Below are 20,624 nucleotides of genomic sequence, written 5' to 3'. Positions count from 1 at the left end.
AGTGACTTAACTTCCGCCGCCGTGGGCTCCGCCCCCTCGTCCTGTCAGCGCTGCCCTCCGTGGCCACTAGAGAGCGCGCAACCTCAAAGTTCTCATCTCCCAGGTGGCTCAAGTGTGCATGCGCAATGGCCTTTCCGACGTATCCTGGCGGCCGAGGGGTAAACAGGGATATACTCGAGTGGAGCCCCCCCACCCCTCATTGACCATACACCCTCCCCTTTCAAGAATGATGGGATGCAGTGAATAGGGAAGCTAGGGATTGAAGGAATCCTTGAAAAGACACAGGGATTTAGACTCACCTTCCTGCAGACCTTTTTATCATATACAGGGGTGGGCAAAAGTCAGTTTACAGTTGTGAGTTCACATAAGTTTATTATACTAGAGGCCCAGTGCACGAAATGTGTGCACTGTGTGTGTGTGTGTGTGTGCCTCAGCCTGGCCTGCGCCCTCTTTTAGTCTGGGAGCCCTCAGGGGATGTCCAGCCCACTCCCCACAGGAGTGGGCCTAAGCCATCAGTCAGACATCCTTAGTGCTGCTGCTGAGGCGGGAGAGTCTCCTGCCATGCCCCTGCTCTCACCAGCTGTGAGCCTGGCTTCTGGCTGAGCAGTGCTCCCCCTGTGGGAGCGCAGACCACCAGGGGGCAGCTCCTGTGTTGAATGTCTGCCCGTGGTGGTCAGTTCGCATCATAGCGACTGGTCATTCCACTGTTCGGTCAGTTTGCATATTAGTCTTTTATTTTGCATTATTTATTATTAACCTTTTACACCCTTGTATGTAGATAATCTGAAACACTCCACATAGAGGTTTGATGTTAAGTATATATTCATATCTATGTATAATAAAAAAACTAAAAACCTACCAATAGGAAACAAATATTTTGAAGTTATTAGAAAGATGTATACTCATTGATGTGGATACCCATAAAAACAGGTTACAAAACAGCATTTATAATTTTCTAAAAGTATAGGCATATGTGAGTATAAGTGCAAATATATGTATCAAAATAGCAGTATCTACTGTATTTTCTGGTGTATCAGATGACTTTTTAACCCAGGAAAATCTTCTATACGCCCAGTCGTCTTATACACCAGAAAATAGGGTATATACCAGAGGCCCAGTGCATGAAATTCGTGAACGGGTAGGGCAGTGATGGCGAACCTATGACACGCGTGTCAGCACTGACACACATAGCCATTTCTGATGACACGTGGCCGCTGAGGCAGCCGCATGCCGAGGATGAAACATTTGCGAAATAATGTTTTATCCTCAAAGTGACACACTACCCGAGTTATGCTCAGTTTTTTGGCGAAGTTTGACACACCAAGCTCAAAAGGTTGCCCATCACTGGGGTAGAGTCTCTAGGCCTGGCTGGTGATTAGGGATGATTGGAGCCTTCCTTCATTCCACGCTGCCCCATGGTGGTCAGCCTCCCGGTTGTTAGAACTCCAGAGGGGACAATTTGCATATTAGCCTTTTGTTATATGGGATAGGTGGTCAGATTTTGAAGGATTTACTGTCTCCTGTATATTTTATTGTCCAAATCCCTATGAAAGCTTGAACTTGTTAAACAAGAGAAAAATCACACCTGAAATGAAGTCTAACAAATTTCTATAGTAGTCTGGTAATAGCCTTGTCCTCGTGCTCACTTGTATCATATATAGAGTATGTACACCACAGCATTACTGAGTCTTAAGAGCCAAGCACTGTGCACAGAAGCAATGGTCTGCTGTTCTGAATGTTGACAATTTTGGTGAGGAGATAGCAAAATGCAGTATATATATACAATGGAGTATTATTGAACCTTTAAGAATGAAAACTCTGCAGTATATGCCACAAGACACTTTGATTCCACTTATATGAGGTAGTAAAAATCATAGACAACTTGCAATGATGGTTGGGGAATAGCTGGAATTGTCACTGTTTAATGTGTATAGTATTAAAAGACGAAGTTATGGGGATAGGTGATGACTGTACAGTATAATCGTATCACCACTTAAAAATGGTTAAGACAGAGCCTATCCAACGGTTAAGTTCAACAGGGGGTTGGGGCATGCGTGGGGAGGGGGGGGATGGGAATGGGGAGATGAGCACAAATATGTGACACCTTAATCAATAAAGAAATTAAAAAAAAATAAAAGCTGAAAACCTTTTACTGTAAAAAAAAAAATGGTTAAGACAAATTTTACTTGTATAAAAAAAAAACCCAAACAAAAAGTGTTTTGATGAAGGTTTTAGCAGAAGGGTGATGTGTGCCTACATGTGTGGAGTACTGGAAGGCAGAGGCAATTCCTTTTTTCCAGCATAAGCCAAGCCCTTCCCTGCTGCTGGTTTTGGGCAGCTTGGCTGCTCCTTAAAATGATATAGGTCTGCCCTAGGCAGTTTGGCCCAGTGCATAAGAGCTTTGGCCTGTGGTCTGAAGGGGCCCAAGTTCGATTCCAGTCAGGAACACATGCCTGGGGTGCGGGCTCGATCCCCCAATGGGGGGCACGTGCAAGGCAGCTGATCGGCAATTTTCTCTCATCATTGATGTTTCTCTCTCTCCCCCCCTTCCTCTCTGAAATCAATAAAAATGTTTAAAAAAATATGGGTCTGCCTGGCCAGTGTTGCTCAGTGGTTGAGTTGGTAAGTGAACCAAGAAAGAAGTCATGGGTTCGATTCTCGGTCAGGGAACATGAACAGTTGAGGGTTCAGTCCCCAGTAGGGAGTGCACAGGAGGCAGCTGATGAATGTTTCTATCTATCCCTCTCCCTTCCGCTCTTAAAAAAAAAAAAAGTGAAAAAACATGAGTCTGAAAAACAGTGCTTGTGAGCTTAAGTAGCAATGTCATCAATAAAATGAATTAGGAGGTATGAATAGTTTCACCATCCCACACACCAATAATCATCTGAACTGCTATCCCTTTCCAACAGGCTCAGAACAGTACAAAATAAGAATGCAGAGATTTTCCAAAGACTTCTATTTTTTGTGAGAAAAGCAGGTTCTGGGAAACAGCACCCAAGATTAAAAAATATTACGGATGTCCTACTATCGGAGTGAGAGTGTTGACTTTTGTGTACTACACCCAACAGATTGCCCTTTTACCTTTTCATATACCTACTGTACACTTGGCTTTTAGAGCTTTTCAATGCTATAATTATAAAACTTAAGAACTCTTAAGTTCAAAAAAAGGGCTAAAAATATTAAGGTAAGTCCTTGAAGTCTTTTAAAAATGAATCATATTATCTGAGTCTTCTCATCCAGAACTTTTCCTATATAATCTCAAGTAATTTGGTACCTATATCTTCATTTACCTAATACTTTTTTTTTTTTAAGGAAAGATAATCTGCATATTTAATTGGGCAGGAGGGAAAAGAGCCACACAGATTTTCAGGGAGAATTTGGTGTTGATAATGGGTGCGAAGGAGTTTTAGGGAGGAACTATTGGAAAGCAGAAATGAGGAGAAAATTACTCCTAAAATTCACACTGCAAGGAGAATATTCCTTCCTTTGATATTCCTTAAGAGAGCATTTTAAGTACCCTTAATTACCTCTTAAGTACCACACTATTCTTTGAGAGCAACTTTCCAGAGACTGGGACACATGGGACCCAGTAACAAGGTTGTATGTATGAAGCAGTAGCAAAACCAGTTCTTTCAAGTAATAGTATCTACACCAGGTATCTCACTGCAATTGCCTATGAAAAAACACTTCTTGCCCTGACTGGTGTGGCTCAATTGGTTGAGTGTCGTTCCATGCACCAAAAGGTCCCCTTTTCGATTCCCAGTGAGGGCACATACGCAGGCTGCTGGTTCAATCCCCAATAGGGTACATATGGGAGGCAAATGATCAGTTTCTCCCTTCCTCTAAAAAAATCAATAAAAACATTAAAAAACAAAACACAACACTTCAGCTATAGGTAAAGCAATTTCCTCAAAAGTGTGACCTCTATCCTTGACATCACCATCATCCATAACTTGTTAAAAATGCAAGTTGAGACCCAACTGAAACCTAACACATCAGAAATTCTAGGAGCAGGACTCAGTAATGTTTCAACAGTGTCCAGGTAATTTTGATGCACTACTATAGAAAACCACTAGTATAGTATAAAGAAAAAAAATCTCCACATATGTTAATACCTTAATCAATAAAGAACAAGAAAAAAAAAAGCCTCAGCCTTACCTGACATTCATAGGATAGGAACCAGAGCCTAAGGGGCACTTTCCACTCAATCCTTGAGTTATCAGCTATATTCAATGGAGATCAATAAGGGAAAGTACAGAAATGCTCTGCACTCTACTTTAAATTTTCCTAAATAGCCTACAGACTCCAAACATTTTTATTAATTTGGTTTAAAAAAAACTACCCTGCAGTTTTCTACTACACACAAAGAACCTATTTTACTGTTTATTTATTTATTTTTAAAATCTATTTTATTGCTTTTTTACAGAGAGGAAGGGAGAAGGATAAAGAGTTAGAAACATTTATGAGAAACATCAGCCAGCTGGCTCCTGCACACCTCCCACCGGGGATGTGCCCGCAACCAAGGCACATGCCCTTGACCGGAATCGAACCTGGGACCTTTCAGTCCACAGGCCAATGCTCTACCCACTGAGCAAAACTGGCTAGGGCCTATTTTACTGTTTAAAGACACCAAAAATCTACTGCGGACAAAGCCAGATTAAAATTTGTGTATTCTTCCCGCTTTTACAACCTTAATAATACCTGCCATAATAATGAATAGGTGCTCCCAAGAGTTTCCCTCAAAAGAATTAACTTAAGATTAAACTAAAGGCTAAAATTGAGGTGGAAAAAATGTTTTTAAACTACAGCAAGTTTGAGTAGAAACACTGCTAAATAAAGGTTTGCCATAATATGAGAAATAGCTGTTACAGGTTTATTTATCACTATCAGTTAATGAGATGTTCTGCTTTCTAAATACTACAAAAATACTAAATGTTCTTTTCTATAACTTGGTACACTGACAAAGTAGGACCTCTGGGAAAAAAGCTATTATTGACAAAACAATTAGGAATGCTGTTGAACACATAAAACTTTGTGTTGTTGCTATTAGTTACAAGTCAGAATTAAATAAAATTGGGTAGTTAGTAAAGGCCAAAATTAAACTGCATAAGTAAACTGGCAAGGATTTTTTTGTGCATGTTACATTAAAAAATTATCATCTGACCTTCAAAGAACATAAAATTGTATCCAACTATTTGATATATCCTTTGATATACCTGGACCTAAGTGTTTCAAACAGAATTTGTAAGTTATTTATTTTTTAAATTAAAAAATAAAATTGAGAACAGATAATCCTGAAAACCAAGAATCCTAACATATTTTAAGAGGCTGCTACAACTAATTCTTGCTATTACATGTTATTTCCAATTTGACTATTAAATAAGCATGTCTAAACACCAGTGTTTGCTATTTCTTCGTCTTTAGCATTTTAAACTCCCAAGGTTTTAAAAACCCACGAACAGCCCCATTTTTTGGTTATGTAACAGGAACAAGAAATCCACTAGCACCAAAACTTTAAAACTCAGATCTTTAGTAGCACTCTTCAGAACACTTTAGATTTAAAATGTAGTAATTTGTTAAAACATGCAAAAAAGTGTAACAGCAAATAAAAACCACAACTGACAAATTATATTGGTTAACATTTCAAACATGTATAACCAATGAACATGACCTAAGTTTTTATTGGTATTTCACCTCAGAAACTTGAATCCACAGATATAAGCAGTATATAACCAGAAAGTTACAAGTAAACACAGATAATACATGCAAATTTCTGTTCACAAAGGTCACATGTGCAGGTATATGGATTAGAAGCGTGCGTTTAGATTATGGCCAAACTGTTTTTAAATGCAGAAATGTAAAATTACATCTTGAAAATATGAAAAGATGGTTTACACACTTCAAAAATCAAATGTTGCTTATACCAGGTGTATGACAGCTACAGGATTCAAGTGACAAGCAATAAGGTCTATAGAAATTAATACTGGTCCAAGAGAATGAGAATATTTTTACATTTCACTGAAAATACATTGACTACTAGAATACGAAATCTAGCAGAAACTTAGGGGGGAAAATTACAAAATCTAAAGCCAGTTACTTAATATTTCTTATTACCTAAACAACTGCATAACATTAAAAGAAAACTGCACCTGTATTTTAATTGCTAACTTCAGTTAATAAAGTTACCAAAAAATGAAATGCAATAAAAAAAAAGCTTCAAACTCCAAATGAAAAGTCTGAAAGGCTCAGATTAAAAGGTGGAATGTTTCAGATGAAAAGTAATAAAAATACAACTGGTTTTGTTCTTTATTGAATGGAATCAAGTTTTGACATTTCTTTGAAGCTTAGAACTACTAAATTTCATTTCTTTGAATAGTTCTACGTATCATTTTTTTAGTGGTGCAAGTTGTCTCAAGTAGCTTACGAAGTCAGTCTCTACAAAGTACTTGTCTGTTACCATTCTGATAAAACAAAAATTCTTCATTAATTTAACCGTATATGTGTTTTTGCTATAACACTTAACACAAGAACAGACATCTATTATTTTTCCACTAAACAAAAGAGTACAATAGTTTTCTTCTAACTATCAGTATTGTATTTAAAAAAGGTTAACATTAAAAACGAAGAACTATTATTTTCCTTGAAATCGTTAAGCTTCTTGCACATCTTAAGCTTCTTTCTTCTGTCTGCGTTCTTCTGCCAATTTATTCAGAAATTTCTGAAAAGTAAAAAAATTTAAAGGTGTTGAATTACTTAAGAGAAACACAAATTAACTCCAAAATAAAACAGTCTATCCAGATTTGGGGATTTGAGTGTAATTTAACCTATAATCTTATCACTATTTTAAAGATTTAGTTATTCCTATTAGTGTACAAAACTAAAATGGTCCAGGACACTACAATAAGGCATAGGGAAAAAAATAGTGAAATGTGAAAGACAATCATTTCAATGTATAATTAACATTAATTTATGAAGATGAGAAAATCTCAAGACCACAGTTACAAAGAATTGCTACCACTCCAAGAACATAGATTAGTTAAAATGACATGAATTTATTTAATGCCCCCTTCCAGTAAACCAAGTGGGCAGCCTTTTCTTCAAGGGCCAGCAGTGAATTTTGTAGGTCTGTGAACCATTTGGTCTTTTATTTCAACTATTCAATTATGCCATTACAATAATAAAAGTAGCCATAAACAATATTTAAATGAATCATTGTGCTGTGTTCCTAGAAAACTTTATTTATAAAAGAAGGTGGTTGGGCTGCAAGTAGCTTGCTGACCCCTATATTAGATGTGTAACCTCTAGAGTTCCTGGACACCAAAGATCGGTTAAGACATACATAAAAGTAAAGAAAGAAAGAAAAAGAAATCTACTGTAAAACATCAAGTTTCTTTACTTTTGGCTGAAATTTATCAACTGTATAGTTATTGTAAATTGATGAAGTTTAGAAGCCATTATATCCTTAAAAAGAAGAAAAATGACCACTTTGGAAAGTATCTAATTTATCCTTAAGATATTGTATTACATAATATTTTTAAAAGTACTCTTTATTCTCACTTTTAAAATTTGAGAGAGAGGGAGAGACGAAGGGTGAAATATCAATTTGTTGACAAAGTTCATTTAAAATAGGAAATAAGAGAGCCACCTCCTATAGATTATCTAGAAAATTAGAATAGCTAGAAAATATTAGAAAGCATGATATTCTTTATAAAGTGTCAAGTACCCAGAGACCACTTTTATATTTATATATCTCTAGGTAATATATATAGTTTCTGCCATCAAACAGCTTAATCAGATAAAATATATAAATTTGTTCCTACTGTTGAAAATAACCACCATTCTTTTTTCATATCCTTAAGATACGTATAAGATACTCACAGCAAAGAACACATTTAAAACATGTGATACTGCCAAGAACTAGATTTCCTAAATTCAATGTTATCCTAGTCAATGCATAGAACATGTTGGATGACTAACTACTCCTGTAGTTTTGTGTTATAGAACAGTTACCTACAATTATGAGTTCTTAACTCCTCTACTTTTAGGGTTTCCCCCCATTATCCTTCTGATTGCTCAGTCCTTAAAGAAGCCACTAACTAAAATACCCACTTTAAGAGATCAACCAAAGAACTTGTATTAAGCATAACCAATAGATGCAAGACACTGGGGGTGGGGCGTGAGGGCACGTGCTGGGGGATAAGGGAGGCTGGGGGGAGGTCAATGTGGAAAAGAAAGGAGACATATGTACTAATATTTGTAATACTTTAAATAATAAAATAGAATTTTTAAAAAATCCAAATAGAAATTTGGATTGCTATTTTTTGCTCTATTCATTTACCCCTTTAACTTTGTATCCTGTTAATCATAAAACTTACTGAAAGTGTCATTATTAGTAAACAATAAAGTCAATGTAAAAATCATTAAGTATGACAAGACACAGTACTTTATAAAGCTGAAAAGGCTTTATGTTACTTGGTCTTCAGGCTTCCAGTATTTTCTAAATTAGACAAATTACAGTTCAACATCCATTTGAGAATACTTAAAAACAGATTTAATTTTATTACAAATTTTTTAACATGGTTAGAAATTACTAAATTATCATTTAATTAGAAGATACTATAGAAAGAGGCAGAATAGATGTTTCTAGAATTAAAATGCTTATGGCCCATCAATAAGGAAAGAAAAATGTTATCATGGAGTCCACAGAGGGTACTATACATGTTTTACTTTCCATAAACTTACATGATTTGTTTTCACAAAAAAACTGTCCTCTTTCAGATTTAGCCTTACCTTTAATTTCTGATAATGAGGAAGGCTGCTGCAATGAGTATTCTTTGCAACTTCTTCATTTGTATAAAAGAGTGAACACAGCTTACAGTAAAACCCTGTTTTAGGTATCACATAGTCTATACCTAGAACACAAACATATATTCTTACAAATTCAGTAAACTGAGTAATTTAGTGTTCTCAAATGTTATTTTTGTGTGAGAAGTCCAATATGGCCTAAGCTAAAACAAAACCCAACAAAAAAAAATGACGTTAATAGAGTTGTGTTTAATTGATGTTCAAGGTCCCACCTAATCATACTCTTAAAAAGGCAGAAACATAACAGGTAAACAAAACAAAAAACAAAGTGAAATTCTTAGAAAGCTTTAAGAATACATTTCTGTAATGATAACAAAAGATAATACAAAATCAGGAGACTTGTGTAAGAAAAAAAAAATCAATTATGATTAACAAATTGTTCTATACAGAAATAAATTTAAAATGCTATCAGAGCTTATGTAAGACCAATTTAAAAATCTTATATAAGAGTTTGGGAAGGGTGAGAGGGGAAGAACAAAGCCTTAAATCTCACCAACAGGAACATTGGGTTGATATGGTCCAATTCTATACTCATCTGGGATTGTATAGTCCTCCTTGTTTTCATCACTTTGGCCGTCTGCATTCTCATTTGTATCTTTGTTGGGATCATCAGCATTCTCAGCAGATTCAGCACCTGGTTCCATATTTTCCTCATTTTTAATTCCATTTTCCAACGCTGCTTCATTTTCTTGATCAAGTTCCTCGATCTTGTCCACCTTAATTTCAACCAAACCATCATCATTTTTGTCACCAGATTTAAATGCCATGCCCGATTTACGAAGTTTCTGAAGTTCCGAATCTTCCTCATCACCAACCTCATCTAGAGTGACAAAACCTTCCATATTCCCTGGGAAACGACGCTGTTAAGAAAGACAAATTTACTCTGCAACAATTATCCTGCAGCATCCCTTCCATTTGCTTTACTTAAAGGGAGAGGGATAGCGTCTTTGTCTTTATTTATTCTCTCAAAATACTGACTTTTCCCCCCTAAAAATCACTGATTTTAAAAAACGTAGCTTGTTTTAAAACTAAATAATTGAAGGCTTGCCTTATATGGAAAGCAAAAAAATAAATTACATGAGGCTATTCATATTCTAAGCGTTCGGAGACTTTTATACTTCTAGGGAATCTATATATATATATACTAGAGGCCTGGTGCATGAAATTCATGCACGGGGGGAGGGGGTCCCTTAGCCCGACCTGTACCCTCTCTAATCCGAGAGCCCTCAGGGCATGTCCTGCTGACGGCTTAGGCCCACTCCCTGTGGTTCTCTGCTCTCTGCGGGGCTTGCCTGCTCCACACCATAGCAATGGGCAAGCAAGCCCTGCTGGGTGCTGCCTGCAGGCCCACTTGCCTGTTGGGGGTCGTCAGCAGCTACGGCCAAGCAGGCCCTGCTGTCTGCTGTCAAGCTGCGCCACTGGACCCACCGCCAGGCCCACACTGAGGTTGCCTGTCCAGCCCTGCCTGCTTCCCGGGGCCCCACAGCAGCTGCGGCCGCTGGGGTCTGGCCCTGCCTCCCTCTTTGGCCCTTGAAGCGCCCTCCCCCAGTGCAGGTGCATGGAGGCGGGTCCAGGTGCCGCTGCCGCCACTGGCGCCGCCCCAGACCCGCAACCACTCCGACCCGCGAACGCTGAGGGGTCTTCCCTCATTGACAACGGATCCGGTCGCTGAGAGGCCAACCCCAAGTCCCGCCCCCCTAGCCTCCCGCTGCCCAATCGTGGGCGTAGCGGAGTGATGATTATTTGCATATTACTCTATTATTAGATAGGATAAGGCTAATATGCAAAGTATCCCCCTCTGGAGTTCGACTGGGAGTTTAATTGCTTGCTATGACGTGCCTTGACCACCAGGAGGTGGTATGGAATAAAGGGAGGGCCCGACTGGCAGCAGGAAGGCCCCGATTGGCCCTGATCGCTGGCCAGGCCTAGGGACCCTACCTGTGCATGGTATATCAAACAACTGATTAGTTATAAATAACTTAATGATGTCCTTTAGAAAATAGTATCTTGTGACACAACTGTTTTTTTAGAGAATACCCAGTCTAAAACAGTGTAGCAGCTAAAAAAAAAAAAAAAAAATCAAGCTCTGGAGCATGATGGCCTAGGCTTAAATTTTGGCTTGACCACTTATAAGCAGTATGATCATGGACAACTAATGAACTCAATTTCCTCATTTCCTCATTCATGCCTCAATTTCCTCATTCATGAGATAGGAATAATGATAATAAAGGCATCTGTTGCATATTGTTACTGTGAGGATCAAGTTAATTAACATATAAAAAGAGCTTAGAAAAATTTATAGGATGCAATAAATGCTCAATAATCACAAGCTCTTTTAAGAGGCTAGAGGTAAAAATTTCTAATAGTTGGTCCTAGCTGGTTTGGCTCAGTGGATAGGGTCACAGGTTCGATTCTGCTCAAGGGCTAGTGCAGGACACAACCAATTGATGTGTTTCTCTCACATTGATATTTCTCTCTGTCTTTCCCTCTCTCTTCCACTTTCCCTAAAAATCAATGGAAAAATATCCTCAGGTGAGGATTAACTACACAAAAATTTCTAATAGTTGAATGTTGTTTAGAAAGAAACCATAGAATAGCATTACAAAAATCTCATTTTAAAACCCTTTATTAAAAAACTATAGGTCCGGTGCACACAATTCCTGCATGGGGATGGGGGGATGGGTGGGGGTGTCCCCTCAGCCTGGCCTGCGCCCTCTCGAAGTTGGAAAGCCCTCCAACTGACAGCTTAGGCCCGCTCCCCGCCACCACCGCTGTCCTCGCCAGCCCGGGCTCAGGGCTTCTGGCTGAGCAGCCTCCCCCTGTGGCAGCACACTGACCACTATTGCACGTCATAGTGACCGGCACTTCTGCCGTTTGGCCGATTTGCCTATTAGCCTTTTATTACATAAAAAATGTTTATTTGTTGATTTTTAGAAAAAGGAAGAGAGGGAGGGAGGGAAGGCAGGCGAGTAGAAAAACATAGATTTGTTGTCCCACTCATGTATGCATTCATTGGTTGAGTCTTCTACGTGCCCTGACTGGTGATTGAACCTGCAACCTTGGCCTCAGGACCACACTCCAACCAACTGAGCTACTTGGCCAGGGCTCAAGAACCATTTAACCTAAATGGCTTCAAAGACATTTTAATGCTCCTATCCTTAGTATATATGGGTTTTTGCTTTATTGTTCTTTGTATCATGTACATATTTTTATATTCATATTCATCTTCTATGCTATTTGTAACATCTATTCTAAGAAAAATATTTTAAAAGTTATTGAAATATCTGATCAAACTTACATTTCTCGTATAGGAAGAGTTTCTAAGTTCAACAATTTTTTAATGAGTGGGAAATGTTTTAATCATCTTTTGGTCAGTTAATTTATTGCATAATCATATCCCATCTTTTAAAAAACAAGGTGAACTATACAGCTGCCTAAAAGTACTTACAATGTAGAAGTATATATAGTTTTAAGTCTTTTCCCTTCATTACTAAGAAGTCCTCTTTTTGCATTGACATTTTTGGGCAATTTTAAGAGGTCCTATTTAATCCAATTATTGCAGAGTTTACACTTAAATGACTGTATTATAGTTCACACCTGATTTTTTCTGATATAAATGATTAAATCTCTTTAATCTGATCCTGCTATGGTAAGTAATTTGAAACACTTATCTGATCTAGTTTTCTATTAAAGCAGGTCAATACAATCTTCCTTTACCTTTTTAAGCTTCTTCTTTGCAGCTGAAGCACTCGAATTTCCATCTTTTTTCACAGCTTTGTCTGAAGGTTCCTTTTTCCCATCAGAAGTCACATCACCTAAATTAGCAAGATCTGTCTCATCTCCCACTGAACTGCCACTTTCTAGTAGTGCTGCTGCTTCTTCTTCATCTACCAGTAGTTCATCTTCAGATTCTAGAAGCATGCTGGGTTCTTGTTCTGCCTGGTCATCTTTTGTATCTTTCTCACCATCTTCACCTGACTTTTCTTCTTGTTCTTTACCTTCAGTTGTACCTTCAGTCTTCTGGGAACCATCAGTTTTGGATTTCTTATCGGTTGGAGATTCTTTGCCATCTGGAGAATAAGATCTTTTTCTGAAATCAAGAAGATATACATCAATTAACTCTGAGTTGGAAAACAATAGTTCAATATACTATTATTTATAACACACACACAAAATGAAATTACCGGGATTTATCTTTTTTCAGCAAGTCAATGCCTCTGTTAGGAATCTAAAAAGACAAAATTTTGTGTTAAATTAACATATTAAAACATTCACTTGCAGAATACATAAATTTTCCAATTAATTAATAAATGATGACCATCCTTCATATAACTAAGCTTATTCAATCCCTATGAACATACCTAGGAATTTAAGGTAACTTTAGTCAGGAGTTTTTTACAATCAACATTTCAATCAATCAGTGGATAATAAACATTTTAGTAGCAGAACTTTGTTCAAAGAATCCAGGTGCTTTTACAGAACACCAAATCGAAAACTTCTGCTACTAAGGAAGATCAGAAAAAAAAGAAGAGGTTGCTTTCTTTCAATTACTAAACCCTACATTCTTAATTAAGACAAATCAAGTACTACATACCCTTAGTACCAATTTTTTGTATTTTTCAGACAGGTCAACTTTCACACATCTCCCCTGAAACCAAAGGGCCTTTTTCAAACAGTGGTCAACCATTGCCATAGCATCTTCTCTGGTCTCCATCTCAATAAAGGCCTTAAAAAGTTAGAAAGAAGATTATTTCTTAGAGAATTGTATATAATATGGTGCTTACTATTCTTTCTATCCACTTGTTAGGAAAATTTATCTTTAGCACACACAGAGACATTGGTAAGAGTTAAGAGTCACCCAATAAAAGAGAGACAACTTGTCAGATTTACAAAGTAGGACCAAATATAAAACTACCTATATACAGGCTTCCCGCAAAAAAAGTAATTAAAGTAATAAGTTTAGTAGATATTAATGAAATTCTGTAAGAAAAGAAAAAAAAATTAAAGAAGTCTGAAAGGATATAAACTCAGAATGCTATTAAAGAAAGTAACTATTGCCCTAACTGGTTTGGCTCAGTGGATAGTGTCGACCTGTGGACTGAAGGGTCCCAGGTTTGATTCCATTCAAGGGCATATACCTTGGTTGCGGGCACATTCCCAGTAGGGGGTGTGCAGGAGGCAGCTGATCGATGTTTCTAACTCTCTATCCCTCTCCCTTCCCCTCTGTAAAAAATTAATAAATATGTTGGAAGGAAGGAAGGAAGGAAGGAAGGAAGGAAGGAAGGAAGGAAGGAAGGAAGGAGGGAGGGAGGGAGGGAGGGAGGGAGGGAGGGAGGGAGGGAGGGAGGGAGGGAGGGAGGGGAGGGAGGGGAGGGAGGGAGGGAGGGAGGGAGGGAGGGAGGGAGGAAGGAAGGAAGGAAGGAAGGAACTATTAACCTAGCCATTGTGACTCAGTTGGTTGAGCACCATACCCAGGAGGTAGCTGGGTTTGATTCCTGGTCAGGGCACATGCCCAGGTTGCAGGCTCAATCCCCAGTAGGAGACATGCAGGAGGCAGCCAATCAATGTTTCTATTTCTCTCTCTGAAACAAGAATGTTTTTTAAAGAAAAATATCAGATGATACACCAATCAGTTCAACAAATAAATGAGCAAACAAAATTTTAAAAAATCATGTATAATGTAGAAAACAACAGTATCCTAATTAAAGTAACAACAAGAGAGAGAGAAAAAAGGGAGAATGAATACCTACACATAGGAAGATTTTTGGAAGCAAACCCTGGACACAAATGGTGTTACTAGCCTGAGCAAAAGAGAGCTTTACTTTCCACTTTTATTCAATGCTTTACCTTATGCATCTACTTCAATGTGGAAGAAAATATCATTGTGTGGCTAAAAAAATTAATCTATGAGAAGAAAATTACTTCCCTGTGCTTTTTTTACTTAAAATGAGGATACACAGACAGACACACACACACACACAAATATTAAAGCACTTTAAGGAATAGTCTTTTTCAAAACCTCTACATGTATATTACCTGACTTTTCATTCTCATCAGTATGTAATTCTTTATTTTCCCATAAGGCTCAGCAAGCTTAAGGACAGCACTGTCAGAATAGCCAGAATGAGGTAAGTTGCTGAGATGTATCACACGTCCAAGCTCCTGCTTCTGATCAAACTTCTGGTCTGGTTTCCCTTCTGGTTTCTTTAATTTAATAAATAGGAAAAAAGGGCATGTCAAATGTTGGTAGGTACACTATAATTATTAGTTACTATTATCCTAGTTATTAGCAACAATTTAAAGTAGCTAAAGTTAACAAATGATACAATAAACGAGTGGCAATATAAATCTGAAAAAAAGGTATTTACTTTTATTCTTTTATACTTCTGGGATAAATGGACTCTCACTGGCTTGCCAAATACTAATGCTGGTGTGGTTGTATAATAATCCACTGCAGCCTGAGCATCTTCTGTGGTTGCCATTTCAATAAATGCCTGAAATTGCAAACATAAAAAAACAAAACTATTTCAAACAAACATTGTTCAAAGTCTTTCCAGACATATTTAATCATTAAATAAAAAATACTTTCAAGAATCTAAAAGCAGAAAAACCAACACTGCTAGCTTGCTGTTCTGTGTGTTTTTTAAAGGTTGTCCCAGATTTTATCTTCATGGCACTGAACTATCACTTATGCCTACTGGACTTGAAATAATGATCTGGCATGATTTTGGTAAAAGTTTTAAGTGACTTTCCAAAGATTTATCCATTTACAGCCATTATAATAATTTAATTAATAATGACAATTTACTGCTCAAGAATCTAAATTTATAAACTCACTAATTATCTATTAATACTAGAATTTAGTATTAGAACAGGTCCTTGAATAATGTTTCATTATAACATTGATGAGATGCCATAAGAACTTGTCTTGATTACAGCCTATAGTAAAAATAATTTTATTATATGTTCTTTTATTTAAAGAACACATTGATATTCATTAAGACAAATATTAACATACTTCAACTATGGGCTTTTCATCTCCTTCATTTTACATTGATGATTTAAGATTATATTGAGCCCTAGCTGGTTTGGCTCAGTGGATAGAGTGTTGGCCTGTGGACTGAACGGTCCTGGGTTTGATTCCGGTCAAGGGCACATGCCCGGGTTGCAGGCTCAATCCCTGGTAAGGGGTGTGCAGGAGGCAGCCAATCAAGATTCTCTCTCATCATTGATGTTTCTACCTCTCTTGCCCTCTCCCTTATTCTATGAAATCAATAAAAATATTTTAAAGATTACATTGAGTTATTTTTCTAATACAAAACCATGTAATAATCTCTTTAGGAAATATATTAATGATGAATAAATACTATACTTATTTTAAACTCATACCTCATTAATTTTATTTAAAATCAGATGATTTGAAATGACTCCAAATGGTTCCACCAGCTGTAATAATTGATATCTCAAGTTTTTCCCTCGCTGGAAATCCATGATGTGAACAACTCGGCTAGTTTCCTATCCATTGGGAAAGAGAATCAAGTCAATAAATCTCTTTAAAAGCAATATGAAACAAGTTATGCATACAAATTTTATAGTCTAGTCTAATGTTAACCAGAACAGATTAAGTATCCTATATAATAAAAGCCCTATATGCAAATCAACCCGTCACTATGATGCACACTAACTACCAGGGGGCAGATGCTTAACGCAGCAGCTGCCTCCAGCCCGCAGGCCACAGGCCAGCCAAGGTGGGTGCCAACAAGTTCCCCCCCAACCCTCCAATTACCCCGCAGAGGGAGGCGACTGGCAGCAGCGGCCTCACAGATAGCTCTGATAGCTGGCCAGGCCTAGGAACCTTACCCATGCACGTATTTCATGCATCGGTCCTCTAGTTTAAAATAGCAACTCATATAACATTCTAGGGAATTTAAAAACTATACAGGAAATCATATGTCAGTGGGGAAGGATCTCAAAGTTTCAGAGAACAGTGTCTGCACTGATTTTTAAATTGAATACTATAAACATTACTGGAGAGGAAAGTTAAGACCCTGAATCAAGATGGACTTCTGAACTATAGGCACATTAAAGATGAACTCTTATCAAAGTAATAGAAAAGCCTAATGGCTTTCAAACTATAGCAGTCTTTCAATAGAAAGGACTATGACACATTCAATTAGCATATCACATTCATAAAACAGTAATTATAGTAAAAGCAAGAGTTGTGTTACTGACCACTCTGCCTTTTTGCATGTGTCTTGGTCCTTGCAGGTTCCCATTTCCAGCACCTTTATGGGGGAAAAAGTACTTTTTTCATTCTTGTAATAAATATACTTGCTATAATAGGCTATTTCAATTGAAAAACGAACAGCTTTCAAACACTAAAAAGATATTACAAATATGAGCACCATGTCTTTTCATGCAATGTTATTTTTTAATAACAGTTTAATGAGTCTTCTTTTGCCCATACTCAGTTTATTTTTATAGTAAAACCTCTTAGGGAATAACATAAATTTTATAATCACCCAGATTTCCTCTTGGTCCAACTGCTGGTCCCCCAAGATGAAACGAGGGAGGTGGAGGCCCCAAAATTCCTGGCGCTGGATTTGTAGATTGTTGCAACATGAAGGGATCACCCCTAGTAATGTGAAGACATAAATATAATAAGCATGATAAAAATGCCCACCAGAAATAATTAAAATTCATTATTAAAACAACCCCCATATAACTATGATTCTAATCTTTGGGGGCATTTATGTGTGAAGCAATGAAGAAAATTCTTAATAGCAATACAATAAAAATTACTATATAAAATAGTTTCTGAAAATTCACCCACAGTACTGGAACTGAACCCAGGACCCTTCAGTCCGCAGGCCCACACTCTATCCACTTGAACCAAACCAGCTAGCGCAGCAAAAACTTTTTATTAACATGACAGACACGAAAGACACCAGAAAAATGAAAAGAAATGATAAATTGACTTCATTAAAATGATCTTTTTAATCAACATTAAAATTATAAAAAATAAAATTTACCCACAGTGACTTTGCCCTCACATTCAATAAAAAATAGTCACAAAATATTTTGAAAGTTTAACCTGAATTCCTTACATTGATCTTCTTTACAAACAATAGCTTAAAAATTTTAACTTACATTGTGTGTCCTGTATCATTGTCAGGGTTCCATTCTGGGTAGCTTTAAAGAGACCAGAAAATTAACTTTAAAATAAAACTGTCCTTTTCACAAAATAGCCTTGTTTGGCCTTTAAAATAGGTTACTTATTAGTGAAGTTATATGAAAGTCTAAGTGTTAAAAATATTACAGTTTAAAACATGCCATATATTGATATTTCCCAAAGAAAAACTTCAAAAATACAAATTAATCCAAAGGAATGAAAATAAATTTGTTCTGTACTGCTTGAAAATGTAAGTAATTAATGTTGATTTTTTCCCCTGTATTTGCTAAGTCTCAAATAGAATCAATGCTGTATGAGGAATTAGAAATATGGGCTATATAAGGAAATGAGGACCAACCACACAGGTTTTGCTTCTCCTATATAAGTACTAAGAATACACTATAAAGGACAGCCCCAACAGAGGTAGGCATATGTGAAAATTTCAACACCAGTGAACAATGGGTATTATGTGTGCTGCTTAGGCAGGGAGATTCTCCATGAAATCAATTTTATTCTAGTTTAAACTCAGAAACAAATGTATGCCAAAACCAAATAATACATCCTGAAAGTTTTTGCTTACCAACTAATTTGTGACTTTTATCAACTTTCTCTTTCTTTGTATATTCAGTATTTTTAGAGCATGTGTTGTTACTGAAATATTCTATGTATCAAAAGCTATCTTAAGTCTATTAAAAATTCTCTTAATTTGTATAAAAAGACCAGTGTTTATTTACACTAGGAATATTAAGTAACAAAAGTATCATTATCACTGCATCTAATATTCCATATAAGATCACAGATCTAAACATTGCCTATGCAGTAATAACAATGTGGATATTACAACAAGTAATTGACCAACTCCCCAAACCAATCAATGATTGTCTCCAATTCATGATTAAGGATGCTTTAAAGGTATTTCAAACTCCTACATTTCAAGCAGCAGCTGGCATCGACGACTGTGACTTGCTCCATTGATATGTTGACTCCACTCCTGCAGCAAAGTAAATTCGTAGAATTAACAAATATAAAGCTAAAATACTTTCATTTGAACCAAACTCTAGGATGTTAATTTATATGCAGTATCACAGGCTGTACGAACACCTGCACATTCACTAATCGCACTGAATTTAAAATATTTTCTCTGAATCCCTATATCTTGATCCTGCCCTCAAATACGACATGCACACTCTTGGAAAAACTGGATAACTTGGTTAACATATTAATAGGCCTGACAGGGAAAAGATGTAGAGTTAATAAAGATCAAGAATAGTAACTGACCTTGCTTGAGATTAGCTAGATATAATTTCTGCTGTAGAACTAAATTATTCATGTCATATATTATAATTGTTTTTTTTATAGTACTCTAAATATGACAAAATATCCACGCTTATATCTACTTTTCTAGAAAATATGTTTTAAATGTGAACAATTAGTTAAAAATGAAAGCTTTAATTTCATCTAGCCTTTGAGATATGACCCAAGTATATTACAAACAAAAAGCTAAGATGATTCAATAGAAATGGCTTTTCTAGAACATATTTCCCATTTACCCAAAATCTAAGTTCCCATTATTATTTCCCAAAAATAAAGAAGCAAATTTCAATGCCAGTTCCAACTTTTAAAGGAGGGAAACGTTGCATTTGGCCAATATTTGCTCCTTTGTATTTATTTCAAATTTAAAGGGATTAACTTTTCTATTTTATGCAAGTAAATGTTCTTTTCTTTAGTTAAAATAAGTAAATGATTAATGTTTTAAGTAATATAAAAGAGTTGTTAGGAAAAGTAGGCTCTGCTGCGACACTGCCTGGTTCTATTTCCAAGGTGTCACTTGCTAGATGTGAATCTCTGATACAAAACAATTCACTGTGATTCAATATTCTCGTATGGTTTTATAAAAAGCAAACTAAATAAAGATAAACTGCTTATTGCCAGGCACATAGAAAGTGCTCAGAAAGTGAAACATTGTTACATTGCTAAAGAATGCTATCTTGTTTTACAACTCCTGTTTTATGAGTATGATTGTTTCACAAAATGAGGCGACAACTTTTATAACATCCACCCTACCTAATGCAATATTTGGAATATAAAACATGGTCAGGCAATGTTTTAAAAAAGGCTCTCACGAGCTAAATTAAAACAAAGAACCAAATTTACAAGAGATAACTTTGAAAAGCTTTAGAATTGTTTTTATAAACAGGATCCTAAATTTAAAAAACTGATTTATCTTACAAGTTTACAAACATTCCTAATAGAATTAACTAAAATCCCATGAGATAACCAAGATGAAATACGTCCAAACAGAATGGCATTTCTCAGAACTTGAAGAGCTATCTCTCAAATCCAGATTGTCTTTTGAATAATGGCTATCAATAAGGAATTCAAAGAGATCTCTCCAGCTGGCTCTACAACTAGATTATTTGGGATATAAAAAGGTTTTACAGGAAAAGCAACAGACCATTGACTTGTTCAAGGCCACTTTTAAAATGGCTGTAAGCAAGAGGCACCATAGGTAAAGTTGATAAAAAACAGAAGAGGGATTCAACAAATAATTTAGAATGTTCGGAACTAAAAATATCCTCCGATTTTA

The 20,624-nt window shown here is 36.6% G+C and overlaps 1 protein-coding gene across 16 annotated transcripts in view; it reads right to left on the bottom strand.

Moving 5' to 3' along the window:
- Nucleotides 1-5,606: 5,606 nt before the first annotated feature.
- MATR3 (matrin 3) overlaps nucleotides 5,607-20,624 on the bottom strand; it is a 50,593-nt gene continuing 35,575 nt past the window's right edge. For 13 of the 16 annotated variants that reach the window (XM_054717910.1, XM_054717911.1, XM_054717908.1 and 10 more), the window contains 13 exons: nucleotides 18,967-19,028; nucleotides 18,016-18,057; nucleotides 17,388-17,500; nucleotides 17,098-17,150; nucleotides 16,255-16,380; nucleotides 15,234-15,359; nucleotides 14,902-15,069; nucleotides 13,460-13,591; nucleotides 13,050-13,093; nucleotides 12,583-12,955; nucleotides 9,359-9,725; nucleotides 8,791-8,912; nucleotides 5,607-6,718 (listed from right to left, as the gene is read on the bottom strand). In XM_054717910.1, coding sequence (XP_054573885.1) covers nucleotides 6,668-6,718; nucleotides 8,791-8,912; nucleotides 9,359-9,725; nucleotides 12,583-12,955; nucleotides 13,050-13,093; nucleotides 13,460-13,591; nucleotides 14,902-15,069; nucleotides 15,234-15,359; nucleotides 16,255-16,380; nucleotides 17,098-17,150; nucleotides 17,388-17,500; nucleotides 18,016-18,057; nucleotides 18,967-19,028 — 1,779 coding nt within the window. In that variant the 3' untranslated portion in view covers nucleotides 5,607-6,667. The remainder of the gene's footprint in view (nucleotides 6,719-8,790; nucleotides 8,913-9,358; nucleotides 9,726-12,582; nucleotides 12,956-13,049; nucleotides 13,094-13,459; nucleotides 13,592-14,901; nucleotides 15,070-15,233; nucleotides 15,360-16,254; nucleotides 16,381-17,097; nucleotides 17,151-17,387; nucleotides 17,501-18,015; nucleotides 18,058-18,966; nucleotides 19,029-20,624) is intronic. The other 3 variants (XM_008141686.3, XM_054717906.1, XM_054717905.1) reach the window with 3 other exon arrangements.

The sequence above is a fragment of the Eptesicus fuscus genome, chromosome 6 (assembly GCF_027574615.1).
Source record: "Eptesicus fuscus isolate TK198812 chromosome 6, DD_ASM_mEF_20220401, whole genome shotgun sequence".
Classification (NCBI taxonomy): domain Eukaryota; kingdom Metazoa; phylum Chordata; class Mammalia; order Chiroptera; family Vespertilionidae; genus Eptesicus; species Eptesicus fuscus.
Note: the sequence above shows the minus strand (reverse complement) of the source record. Positions and strands in the feature narration are given on the sequence as shown.